A 13,780-nucleotide genomic window follows, 5' to 3' on the forward strand; every position below is an offset into this window, starting at 1 on the left:
AGAAAAAGAATATAATAGGCCTATTATAGTTGGTGTTCTTGACTCGTAAAGCACACAAAGGATAAAATTGAAGTGTCTCTTTCTGTCCAACATTCAAGTCACTGTGCAATACTCAACAGCTTTTTTTTTTTTTTAATTGGGTGGAGAAGGTTCTAACACCCTCCCCCCCTTTATGTGTCAACTTTTTAATATTTATGTTCAACTATTATAAATTAAACTTGTTCTTACAACACATGCTTAATTTCAAGTGGCATTTTCTGCAACTTTTCAGCATAGCTTTTGAACAATTTTGATTTTCAATTTAAATTAAGAACACGTTGATAGACTTTTAAACAGGAACAGGGTTTTACGTATGCTTAGAAGCAAGCAAACTTGTCAATGTTTTGTTGAATTCAGTCCTTGGTGAGAAAGCACATATCTCTGTATTAAAGGAACAAGAAACTCTTTAACTAAAGCTCATACTTGCAAGCCTAGGGCTCAATCCAGTCCAAATGAATGGGCATAGTGCAACATCCACGCACGGCTATATTCAATAATCGCTTGTTGCAAGTAGCGCTCATGATCAAAGAGGCCGTTAGCACAATCCACATAATGGTTTTCCTGAAGGATGTTTGTTCAGGTGTGAAGGTTGGAAATTGTGTATCACATAATGGATACCAAAAGGAGAGCTCTGCTCCATCTGCCTGAGGCGTGACAGAATTAATGCTCAAGAGAGAAAGAAAATAAATAAATAAATAAATAAATAAATAAATGATGGAGACAATGAGCCAATAACACTTCCTGTTGGAGATCATCTTTGACAATCTAGGTAAAGGCATTTTTTATTTTTTTTTTTAATTCTTGTTTTTATTGTCCAGAACCTACAGTAGGTCTTAAAAACTGTAAGCCTGGACAGGAAGGACAACATAACCAGAGTAAATTTGAATACTTGCACAAGGTAGTTGAAAGATGGATCATGTTACTTGTACTTTATTTGCAAATAATATCCTTGTCTTTTAAAAGACATACAGACAGGCAGCCATTGGCAGAATTTTTTATACAACATGTTCTGCATTTAAAAGCGACAGTAATACGGACAAATCTTCACTCCATGCCACAAGGTAACCTCAGGTTTCTCCAAGAAGCCCACAAACTAGCTAATAGCTACAGCCTGGAGTACTCAAGGAAACTCAAAGCCCAGGAGGCCATTTTACATATGGAAATGGAACAGCAATATATATTTATAAATAACAACAATGAAGAACATTTAATTAAAAGTTATGCACCCTATGGGTATGCCTATAGTCAGCAAAGCAAAGCAATAGAAAAGTACCCAGTTCCAGATGCGGTTTAGTTGTGGTAACACAGACCTTTTAAATGATCCACGTTATGCTATGCCACATATTCCATTGCCATTTTTTAGAAGGGTAGGCATACACTGAGACAACTGAAAAAAAGTACAATGTTGTAGAGAAAAAAAAAAAAAAAAAAGTGGGGCGTGAAAAAAGTATCGAGTACTTTTTCCTTAGAAGTGTTCTCTGCGACCTAAGGTAAGTCAGTACTGGGGCACTTTTTGAGAAGTGAGATCAGCTATATGCCAGAGATCATGCATCTGCGGAGACCTTTGAGACAGGAATTGAGAATTACCTTCTGCATAACCAGTTCAAAACAGATGGAGACAGGTTTTCAGTGAGTAAAATTTGTGATCCTTAAGCCATTCTGAAAATTTTGACTAAAACATAATAGAAACTTATAAGAACAGTTCAAGGTTCTTTTTGTTTTTTAATGAGTTTGAGACCCTCATTAGGAAGCATTCTGACACTCATTGACCTCCCTGATACTGACATAACCTTAGTAGGGCTTTTCCCTAAAAGAAAGCATGAAGACTACTATGGTACCAAAACACCAAAAATGGATGGAACGGAATTCATTTCAGCTTTGTTTTGCTAAATCCTTTCAGCAGTTAGCAGAAGTATAGCATCCACATTTAGAGCAGAAAAGGGACACTAAATTTTACTTTTAATCCTAAACAAGTTACTTTAGGGACACACTGAGTACAATACCACAGTCCAAATGGCATCCTGAAATATAATAAATTATAACAGAGGAAAAATATGACCATAGTTAAATCTGTTGACTGATTTAGTTGATTGTAACTAGAAAGACAAAATAATTGGCACACCTATTGAGCAGCAATTCCCTGAAAGGAGAATATTTCAATATCCTGACTGATCTCATTGCTTTTATGGAAGGCTTTACTGTATTTTCTGTAAGCCAATCTGGTCTGTCACATATTCAATTTTTAATGCTAACACCAATGACAGCATGTGTTTTTAAATGCAGCTACATCTGCCACTGAGTCAGCTGTCCCCTGTACTGAAAAATGAAAACACCGTGATGACATGAAAGCTTTGAAGAAGCTACTTGTCATTAACTGCTTCCTTGTGCTACAAATTAAGTTTTCTGATCCTAAAAGGGGCTGTACTTTATCACAGCAGATAGAAAGAGAACAAACAGAATTCTGCAGCAGATCTTAGTAGCAACCTACACAAAACATCGGATTCATACAATGCTGTATATGAATTTCAGCACCAGGAGACCTGCAATAGACTCGCTTACGAATAGATCTTACCTTCCTGAAATAGCGTGTGGTACTGTTTGTAAAGAGAAAACAATATAAGCACACACATGCAGAGGTTTATCAAAAATATTTCTCAAGAAGGTATGTTCTATTGGTGAAACAGAGGTACTAGTCCTGTACTTGTACATGAGACACAGTAGTCTCATTTTTAATCAAATAAATCAGTTGATTTTGATTTTAAAACAGCCAAAGAAGACTTAAGAAGATCAGCATGTTTTGAAAATGCAAGCATGGAATTATTAGTGATGCTGATGCATTTTAGCATCTTTATGTATGTATATGCATCTGTAGCACTTAATGATGACAGTTCATTTTATTAAGCTACATGCAGTTATAACAGATGAAAACAAGCCATTGCTTGAATGCTAATGATAAGGAAAAACAGCTTACAAAAAGATACCTTGCTCTGAACCTTAAGAGGATGAGGAAAGGGAAACGATTACAGATGGGAAATCCCAGAACAAAGCAGCCAATCTAACATTTGCATATCGTGCGAGAGAAGAAAGGAGGTAATTGTTACTAGCAGAAGCAACAAAATTAAAACACTTACTGAAATAATAGTGATATGTCAACATAGCACAGAGAAACGCCACAGAAGTATACCGAGTTGGTTCCAAAGCAATATAATCACTTTAAAACAGTCTTGATTTAAGTATCTTAGATACTCCTTGTTCTGGAATTAGTCATGCTGAATTGCAAATCATAAATAATTGTTAACACAAAAAAAAAGATAGCCCTGATTTAGCAAGACTTACCGTATTAGAAGGTTGAACCCTACCATCAAAAAAGTAGCAATAAGTAAATCACTATAACTGGAGGGAAGACAATTTAAAGAAATAAGAATAGATATTTCTGTATCTGTACTTGATTGCTTTGAATCACAAAAGACTATAAATATCAAATAAAACCACTCATCTTCTATACTATTTTCTTAGTTTTCCAGAATTACAAAACCAGAACCTTTACCATAGCAATAAAAGGACATTTCAAAGTGCTGTTCTTACTCCATGCCTGCTTGAACTACACTCCATAACTGAGGGTGTTAACTATTTTCAGTACATGTGAATTTCCATACTTACCACACCCCACCACAGGGCATCTGCATAGCTGCCAAACTCTGTTTCTCCAGAATCATTTACAGCATCTTTTTCAGCCAGGTACACAAAATAAGAGGAAAAAATCAGGCCCAGAAATCCAATGTAGAGTGTAGTTATCAGTTCCTGCAAACAGGATCAAAATAACAGCATTACAATATTGCTGAGACATAAAAGTTATCTATCACTAACATTTTTTAAAAGATACCTGCAACAGAAGAATGTAATTTCAGCAATTAATAAACACTGACGCCAACTGTTGGCTGTGCAAGTTAGCATCCAGTGAGTTCAGTAGTGAAAGAATTTACACAGTAGCTATTGACTTGTTCCAGCATACACGTTTCAGATACAGAATTTAATACAACCATGCATTTCTCACTTGCAAGTGTGACTTGCAACATGAAGTTTTTGGTCATCAAAAATCCATTGGATAAACTTTTCAAACGCTGCCATATTCAAAACAACTTTGGAAAAATACACATACTTTTTAGGAATGTTCAGATTCCCTTTTAGAAGTCTCATTCTTGTGGTTAAATCCAACAACAAGTCAAAAGTTTGGCAAAGTGCAGGTGAACATTTTTGATCTTTTAGGAACTTTTTGTCCCCTGAACAGGGCAGAACAACCATACTTGGGTAAAATAAATGACTACCTGTTTCCACATTAAATATATTTGACATCATCAACATGTCTGCAAACACACTGTTCTGAATATAAGGACTTAAATTACTGTTAAATAAATTGCATCGATTGCATCAATTATTATGCCATTTTTTGAGTATTCAAACTTACTTGTCTGTGTATGAACACAACTGATCCCAGAAGCCTCCATGTACCACCCTGACGGTCAACATGCAGCATTCGTAAAATCTGCAGGAAACGGATGCCCCTGGAACACAATTTTTAAATTAATAAAGAGGCTAAGAATACAAGAGGAAATAAAAGAGGTGGAGAGGGCAAGTCTGTGTCTTCTAAAGGACCATTTTGAGGGAAATGCATAGTATTTTATGGTAGACCCAGCAGCTTGTCTCTTCTCACTCCATTTACTCATCTTTCATCATTTGTTATGAAGACAACTCAGGAAGGTTGTAAAGGAAGAGGAAGACTGTACACATGACTGGTAAGGGTGACTCAAGAATTCTGGATTTTGGACGCAAACTGTGAATGCTCCAGAAATCATTCATCAGTTTATATTTGACTTGCTCACCAGGATGGGGAACAATATATAGAAACAGCTAACTACAGAACCTTGCCTTTTAGGCGTATCACAGCCAACTTGAACTTGACAGTCCAACAATATATATATAAAATTTCATTTTTACAAAAGTCACTAGAGCACTGTTGCAGCTAATGCACAGAGCACAGTACACTGCCCTGTACTTCCTCATTCAGGAAAACAAAGTGGTGTAACCCTTCTGAGTACAAGGTGGATTCAGCCCATCAGGAACTCACAACCACTAACCCCATGCCTTTTATGAAACAGCAGCTTAAAGAGGTCAGAGGCAAAGTGTGAAAGACAGCTGCTGTAAAACTGAGCCAAGGAACTAAAACAGGATTTGGATAGAACCCATGTAGGTGGATGGGAGAGGATGGGTACATATATGTGCACCTCTACTCCCACCAACCATAAATCCATTACTAGAGCTAAGAAACTTATGACCAGACAACACACTCAAATTTTTATTTTCACTATACTTCATGGGATTATTATTTCACACCCATATGTGATTGGTGATCTGCTCTATTACATGAATGTCAGAGGAAAGACTATTTTTCACCAGGAGGTAAACAAAGAAAAAAAGCTACCCTATTCAAACTGACAGCATTATTTTCTTTTATTGCATATAATTACCTGATAGCTGAGGTTGCAAAGACTTGACCTTTAGAGCCCACACACAGAACTATCATGGAAGCAACAACTACAATTAAATCTGGAAAACAGAAGTCAATTGACAAAACTAGTTATTAGCATCTTGGCAATACTTCTGCAAAGCTGTTCTAAAACCATGGCCAATATTACTTTAAAAGTTTGAACAGTGACCCCAAATGAAGATTTCCAGTTACATATCAAGATATCTCTGCTGTAACATATAAAGAAAATATAATTGTATGATTTAATAGAAAGGTTTTACTGGGATGGGTCTGAGATTACCACATTCTAGATGAGTGATATGAGTTACTACAAAACAGCCTCAGCAGTCTGGATAACTTATTAGTTGGATTTCTTAGTTTCTCTGCTGTTTTAGAGACTGTTTTATTAATTGACAGAGTTTTTGGCTTTTATTTCATTTATCAGACAACTGACTTAATATTATTTAATCTCTCCAGGTCTGAAGGGTAGAGAAAAATTAGAATTTGTGTGTGTCTAGTTTACTTTAAGTCACTCATTGCCTTAGGACTGTATACTAAATCTGTCTGCCTCATGCCTAGTTAATTTTGGAAAGCAATTCCATATTTTGGAAAACAAAATAGTTCTTGATACGTATCTAGGAAAAGTGAACTTTGTTTTGCTTCCCAAGCTGAAATAAATCTGAAGCTGTTTCAGAACCTCTACTGTGCTACATCTCAAGAGAAATGGATTAGCAAGCAGAGTGCAAAGATATGGTCAAAGCCATTTTATAGCTGCAGTCACACCTGAGATGCAATTGTTTATGTACACACACAAAGAAACTAAAGTATTTTATGATTGTAACAATAAATATCCAGGCACAAAATTTTGTAATTTACATTCCAAAAACTTGCAGATTGTTTAGGAAAAATATATCCTCTATTCAACAAATAGTGTTTCTGAGTAGTGGAAAAAACTATGTCACAGAACAAGGATTACTGTGCTTCTATAACAATACCCCCTTCCAGAACTTGATTTGTTTATTCTATTTATATTTTGAATGCTCCAGGGCAAGGGTCTTCAAATAACTCTCTCAACATTGGTTAAAAAATACAGTATGGTTTTGGATTATTATGTTTCTTTCAGTGAAATTATTAAATGCAGGACAAGCATTCAAAAAAAAAAAAAAAAAAAAGAGTTTTGACATATCTAGATTTTGGAAAAATCTAGAATTTGTGGATATAATTTCTACAATGACTGGAGTCAGTCAGGAAAACAACTGCAGCGAATATCAAGGGGAATCAGGTGCCTGGTTCCAAAGGCATCACTCTGAAAACCAGTTTTTAATTCAATAAATACACGAAGTAATTACAGTGTATCTATCATGCTCCACCAAGCAGCGTGTAATTCAGTTAGAATCCAAACCAAACTCATTAAAATATTCAAATGACTGCTAAAAAAAAAAAAAAAGCTTTCCATCATCTTTAAAAGAAAAAGTTTAGCTATTATAAGTGTCTGGGACCCCAAGGTCGCAGGAGACAGGATTACGGGCAAGACTTATTTCTGGCAAAGCTTCAGATCACTTGTGAAAAGAAAACACTCTGCCCTTCTGGAAAAACAAACCAAGCTACATTCCCCCCCACCCCCCCTAAATAAGTGCCATGGATTCCTTAGATCTATGCTAATACTAATGACAAGAGTTCTTGCTTAATCTTGGCTTCAATTGCTATAGAAATTTCATTTTTCAGAACTTTCAAAGATAACTTTCACCTGGTATCTACATCAACTTTGCGAGCTGCGTGTACTCACCAATGATTGAAATAGGCTTTCTAGCAAAACGGAGCCTTCCCCATATTCCAACGTATTTACTGCGGCATCCTGCTGACCATAACCGAACCACGTATTCTGTTCCAAAGAATACCACTAATACAATTTCCTAAAAGAAACAGACAGGGAACCAGATTAGTTTTCTATTGCATGTCTTTCATCTTTTTTTCAGAATCTATTAGAAATGCAGAAATAAATATAAAATTTGGAAGTTAAAAAACTATCAACCCAACCAACATCGTTTAAAGTAACACAGTAAAAGTGGCAAACAAAGAAATAAAAAATTAAGAGCAAGTTTAAATACTTTAATTGCATGCAGTTTGGCTCATATACATGTGCAAGAACTGAAAACTATTCTGTACAATTCACTTGGTCTCTCTATTCAAACAAAAGGTTCCCTTACCGTGCCAAAGAAAACAAGCACAGCTTGTATGCAGAAGATGAGTATTTTCCTAGTGTATTTCATTTTGGGAAGAGGTGTGCTTCACATTCCACTGACCATATCAGCTTTACCACACATTTACTTATACTTTTTCAGTCTTGTTTTAATCTCATGTGGATGAAAGTAACATTTCTGGTGCCCTCACAGTAAGAGGACTGGCACCCCTTCCACCTTCTTGTCGACAGTTAGAAACAGAAATCTAGTCCTGAAGTGCTGCTGCTATCGAGCTTGGTGTTAACTACAGACCAACAACAAGGTATGACTTTGGAAATGCATACAAAGCCACAAACGTCAAAGACATCTGACACTCTTGTTGATACACAGAGGAACACTTATGTCATACTTGGAACCTCACGTGCAGATAAACCTGGCTTTTCTAGAGTGGCTGACCATGGCATATTCATCATAGTTTCCCCAAAGCCAAGGAGCTGCAACACTTCCTCATCGGCAAACTCAGTTAATAACTGGTCACACTATTACTGGTCAGGAGTAAAGACAAGAAACCACATTAGGTATCACAGCTGGATAGGATAGGATAAAGAGAAGGAGCTGCCTATTACAGAGAGTGTTCTAGTATAAAGAGCAGAGATATTGAACATTCTACCCAGTCTCCCCCTATTCCTGCACTGCTGTTTTTCCATGATAACCAATTGGCAAATGGGACTCAAGGTACCTATGAATTTCTAAACTAACTGAAATACCTAAGATGCAATCCTAGCCCAGACAACACCAATGGGAGCTTCAAAATCATCAGCTTCAAAAATGCATGGGACGTTGCCCTGAGCAGTCAGTAAAATAACAGGCCTGTAAGCAGTAAGAAAAGGGGAAGAAATTGCCACACACCGGTAGACCTCACTATATTCTTTTTGTGGTCCTAAAACTTCTGCTGGCATGACCTGCTCATCTCAGGGCACTACATTGTTGAAGTTACTCTGTGACACAAACTTAGGAAGATGCTAGCCCGTACCACCTTCCTTGGTTTTGAAAATCTCAGTCTCTGCAAGATGTCAAATGCAGCAGAACAGCATCTCAATTGGTTATATTGTATTCCAATTACATTTTCAGCATATAATCAAACTGTCCAGACTGTTGGTTGTAATAAATGTAAAGCTCCTACCCTTTGACCCAGCCAAGAATCTCTTCTACAGCTTGGTGTCGAAAGGATCCGTCAGAAACCTTCACTTATCAATAACTCATTTAGAGTATTATTATATATTTTTTCAATAAAGTCAGAGCTAAAGTCATAAATCTATAAAAAAAAAAAAAAAAAAAAAAACAGCCTCTGCAGTAGGCACTTTAAGGAAAGGCTGTTTTAAGGCAGCAGCTTCAAATGCAGCAAAATTCTTCTTTGTCTAATTTCACTTAAAGATATTTAAGAACCTGCACTGAATTAAGACCAAACTACACAAGGTTCCATGAAACTGTTCTTATAAAGCAAAGCACCAGAGGCTGTCCTTGCCGATCAGGGGACTGCATTCATTTCTAAGATAGAGTCAACAAGCTCCAATATCCAAGAACACTTCAATATGCAGAAAACTAATGCATCTTCTTTCATCGGTACTAAAAGAAACTCCCTTAACAAAAGACAATAGCTACTGCACAGGGAGCAAGAAGTGTCCTTCATTCAAAATAATTAATTGGAGGAATGGGTGTATGGCCTCACATCATATGCATTAGCACAGACAATGCTCTTCAGATATTCCCAAAAGATTGCCAGGAAAAAAAAAAAAAAACAAACAAAAAAAAAAAACAAACAAACAAAAAAAAAACAAGAATTCTGGTAGGAAAAGACAAACCCACAGTAAATTTAATGTTTTAGTACAATAAAGCAAGTCAGCACTCCGACCAGAAACCGTGGGCTTGGCAGGATCACAGTTTCATTTTGATAGCAAGAAGGTAAAAACTGAAAGCCCGGCTTGTGCTTTAAAGAAGCGCGTATTCTCTGCATAGCAAATTTGCATCGGAGCTGTGTGTGTATGTTTTTTAAAGCCCCTCCATGGTTCATTGGCTAACAAGAACACTGGCAAGTATGCAAATGTGGGCTGTCCCAAAGACAATGCAACAGACATGCAGTCAATGGTTACTGTCATCCAGTTCTTTGCATGACACGCAGACAAGCTTAGAGAACATTGATTGTTCTATAGACTCCAGTGACTGGAGGGAACGACCAGTCGGCTTACACCAAGACACATTTTTCACTCCTGACGTTTTGATAAAGGCTTATTGACCTAAATGAGACCCGAGTTATTCAGGGAACATCAGGGGTGAAAGTGCACAAGCTGTTCTTCATGGTCATACACAAAAACGCCAGGTATCCATTAGCAACTGGCAAATTCCCCCTCCCCTGCCCGTGGCTGCGTGACAGACAAAAGTGTTTTTAATATCTTGCATTGCATAAGTCCGATAAGTAATCCCATGGGGGTGGAGAAGGCTGATGAATTTCTTGTCAGTACACATTTATATTAGCAGCCAGAAACTTGCAGCCAAAGAAAAAACAGATTAGAAAATTATGCTTTCCTGAACTACCAAGATATTCCCTACTTTCCCTATCTAGCAGCTTAATGTGAAGCTTTACGTTAACTTGAAGAATAGCAACCTGATCCTTAGTTCATTTATGCCAGTGCTAATTAGGGCCAATTCAATTTAACAGGAGAGTTACACTGGCAGAGAGCAGCAAGGCCTTGCACCTGAGAATCTCAGCAAATCTGAGTTGCTCTACAGATGAATTTGGGCCACTGTTTCTTAGATACTTTCTCCTAACTGCCTGCTTAACACATACCGACAAAGTGCACCAGATAAAAGTTTTTGTGCTTCTCACAGTGAAATCAACTAGAATGAAATATGGCTTCATGAAGACCTGGAACAAAATAGAGGCTGGTATAGGAAAACAGTAGGATAAAGCAGTGAGCAGACAAAGAGGATGTAAAGAATGAGTGAAACAAGAAACAAAGCAACACTCAGCACAAGGCAAAAATTAAAATACACAGAAAATAATTGCCTGCAGAACTCTGGTGGGGGTGGCGATTAAAGCTCAGGAGAAAAGTTTTCTTGCTTCAAATAACACACACACACAAGAACAGCGTTGTGCGAGGACCCACTCAACCCTTTGCAACTTCATGCTGATTTCCTTTCTATCAGGTGAAAGCTGAAGCATCATATTAAGATTAAAAAAATATATTATACCAACATGACAAAAAGAGCACTCTGAGATGTGAAAGTCATGTCCCTTTACGCCATGGGCATACTAGAGCCAAGAGACTTTATTTCCTTTTAATCATTGATTTATACATGACACCCTCACTTCTGCCATCCCTCTGACTCAGCCCACAGGCACATGCTTTGTTCCTTCTCAGCCACATCATCTCAACACAGCCAAATACCAGGGAAGCCCTCAATGGGAAGGTAGAGAAGATGAGCATAAGGTACACATGGAGACAGCTTTTCTTGAAGTAAGACACTGTGTCTCAACTCTCCAGCTGTGAGCAACTGACCCCAATAAACACATTTCACTTTCAACTACAAGGAACAGTCGCTGTGCAGGACAGGTCAACAGGACTGGTGTAACAAGCCTTGGGCATTACCTCTGTGGTACGGAGCTTGGTGAAACTAAACAGAACTCCCAATAACCAACCACCAGATGCCAGGGATCGAAATATTTCTCATAATGACCAGCAATGGAGCTTGAGTTCTCCCTGCTGCATTGGTGCAATAGTATGTATGCAGTGGGTCCAGTTTGGGAGACTCACAAAAGATTTTCAGTGTGTCTCACTACTCACTTCCACAGTTTTGGCTTCACAGTTCCCATGGAATAATCATGGTTTCATAACAAGCTCACACCAGGAACACAGAGAAGGACTCAGAGACCAGCCTTGATGTATCAGGTTTGACTTTTACACTGCAGAAGTGTACCCTGCTGTGGACAAGGACAGTTTAACCATCACCCTGATGAACTCCTGAAACAAAGTCCTTTCCATCAGAGGACAATAGGAAAAAGCTATTTATGAAGAAGACTTAACTGAAGAAGGGATCGGACTTCAGCTGTGTGACTGGAGAGTCAGACCTATTAAAAACACCAGCCTTGTTTAGAGCACACAAGGCTTTTTATGTATTAGAAAAATTACCATCTGAAACATCTTGAAAAGCTTTTCCTCTTCTGTCCCAAGCTCGCTTAGAGAGGAAGAGGTACAATCCAACATTAAGAGGCATCCAACATCCACACTAAGATGAAATACAGCAGCAATTTGAAAAAGAAAGGGAGATTCCCTAAATTTAGCTGAAGGAAGAAAATCACATTTTAGCTTTAGTTGTTTTTAAGCATCTAGATTAATAGCTTGAACAAAATGAAACAAAACAAAACCTGACATAGAGCAGAGCAGGACACCATAACAGCTATTTAACAGCTACAAAAATTATCTGGAGACTGAGAAAGTACCTGCTTAGAGCACACATAGCCTGATGCCCAGCCTGCAGACCTCAAAACTGTACCTGGCCACGAACCATCACAGATGGAGTAAGTTCTCCCATAGCTTTAAATCATTACATGCCAACCAGCATACCCCAGCTATAAGGCTCCTTTGGCCAAACTTGCACCACTATCTATTTCTAAGACAAGGTCACAAAAGGTCTCTGCTAAGCTACTGTGCCAAAAGAAGAGGGCTGGTAACCTCCTCTCAATCTGTGGTAGCAGGAGCAGAATATGGACACTAGAAGACATTTTGTTCACAGCTCTTGATAAGGACATTTCTATTTCTGAAGGAGCCAAAAGAAGGGACAACAGATCTACTGATGCTAATAAAAAGCAACAAATAACATTTGCTGACAACCACAGACTGTATGGAACCCTTGGAGCTGGATCGCACAACAGACAGGCACAACATCTTCACAAGCAGGGCCATAGTGTATCCTCTACAGCCAAAAAAAAAGCAGGAACCTGTCTCTTGCGTAGAGCGATAGGTCATATTTTACACTCACAAAACCAGCACCACTGCAGGCTGCACATTAACGTGGAGAGAGCTGGAGTTCAGTTTACAGCTCGCTGCTCACCTGACACATAGGGGCTTGCAAAATGCTTCAGACAGCACTTGTGCATAGCCTGAGCAGGGTATGCAAATTTACAGCACTGAAGGCAACTGTTTCTTCTAATCTCACTCGCTTTGTATAGAGAGGCCCCTCTTTGTTCTCTTGAGAAAGGCAGGATTTCTTCTTGAAAGCTGTACTGTGTTTTCTGAGATACACAGAACAGCCAAATCAGATGGCCTAGGCAAACAGACAAAGACAGACACCAAACTCAATACAGTAAAAATCCCAACTTGATGAAGTACAGGTCAAAAATAAAAAGGTAAATAGTTTTTCATATACATGTGCACTTAGTGAGCAATAGCAAGTGCCAAAAGTGCTATTTAAGACTAGGGATTATCTACACTACTTTTTTCACTTTCAGAGATGTTAAAAAAAAAAAAAAAAAAAAAAAAAAAAAAAAAAAAGTTGCGCATATTCAAGTTAAAAGCAGTAAGTTTTAAAACCAGAATATTTAATGTCTCATGCTGAGCTTTTATCTTCCCTTCAAAAAAACTTATGGTCATTTGCTAAAATTCTTTATCTAGCATATTTGTCACCAAAGGATTAAATAGGCAATGGAAAACAAAAAGAATTTAGTATTAGTATCACATTTCTATCTTCAGAGGCCTGTAATTAAGCCTAAGACATTACTGGACATCGTTAAAGTTCCCTTATTAATGTTTTTAATTAAGATGAAATAATATTTACGTAAGTGTTCACGTTTTGAAGACGGGAAGCTTAGTACGAGACGAAGTTAGAAAAGCTGACTGTGCTGAAGCTTTTCTGTTTTCCCTTAATCAGTGCCGAGAGCACACAACAATAGCATTGGGAGCAATAAAGAATACTGCAGGCCTGCAATTTTAGGTTGAGATTTTCCAAAGGCTCCAAGCAACTAAATCCGATTGAATTTCAA

General features: G+C 37.7%; 1 protein-coding gene across 5 annotated transcripts in view; it reads right to left on the reverse strand.

The window, feature by feature from the left end:
- Positions 1–13,780, reverse strand: part of KCNQ1 (potassium voltage-gated channel subfamily Q member 1) — a 343,661-nt gene that overhangs the window by 253,931 nt on the left and 75,950 nt on the right. For 4 of the 5 annotated variants that reach the window (XR_014317582.1, XM_082761238.1, XM_082761237.1 and 1 more), the window contains exons 3-6: positions 7,350–7,476; positions 5,565–5,643; positions 4,505–4,601; positions 3,700–3,840 (exon numbers count right to left, since the gene is read on the reverse strand). Coding sequence is in view for 4 of the 5 variants with exons in the window: in XM_082761238.1 (XP_082617364.1) it covers positions 3,700–3,840; positions 4,505–4,601; positions 5,565–5,643; positions 7,350–7,476 (444 nt within the window). In the remaining variant the exon portion in view is untranslated. Of the gene's footprint in view, positions 1–3,699; positions 3,841–4,504; positions 4,602–5,564; positions 5,644–7,349; positions 7,477–7,770; positions 7,980–13,780 lie in introns of those variants that run through there. The other variant, XM_082761239.1, reaches the window with a different exon arrangement.

Source organism: Aythya marila (assembly GCF_965140915.1).
Source record: "Aythya marila genome assembly, chromosome: 5".
NCBI classification, from domain to species: Eukaryota; Metazoa; Chordata; class Aves; order Anseriformes; family Anatidae; genus Aythya; species Aythya marila.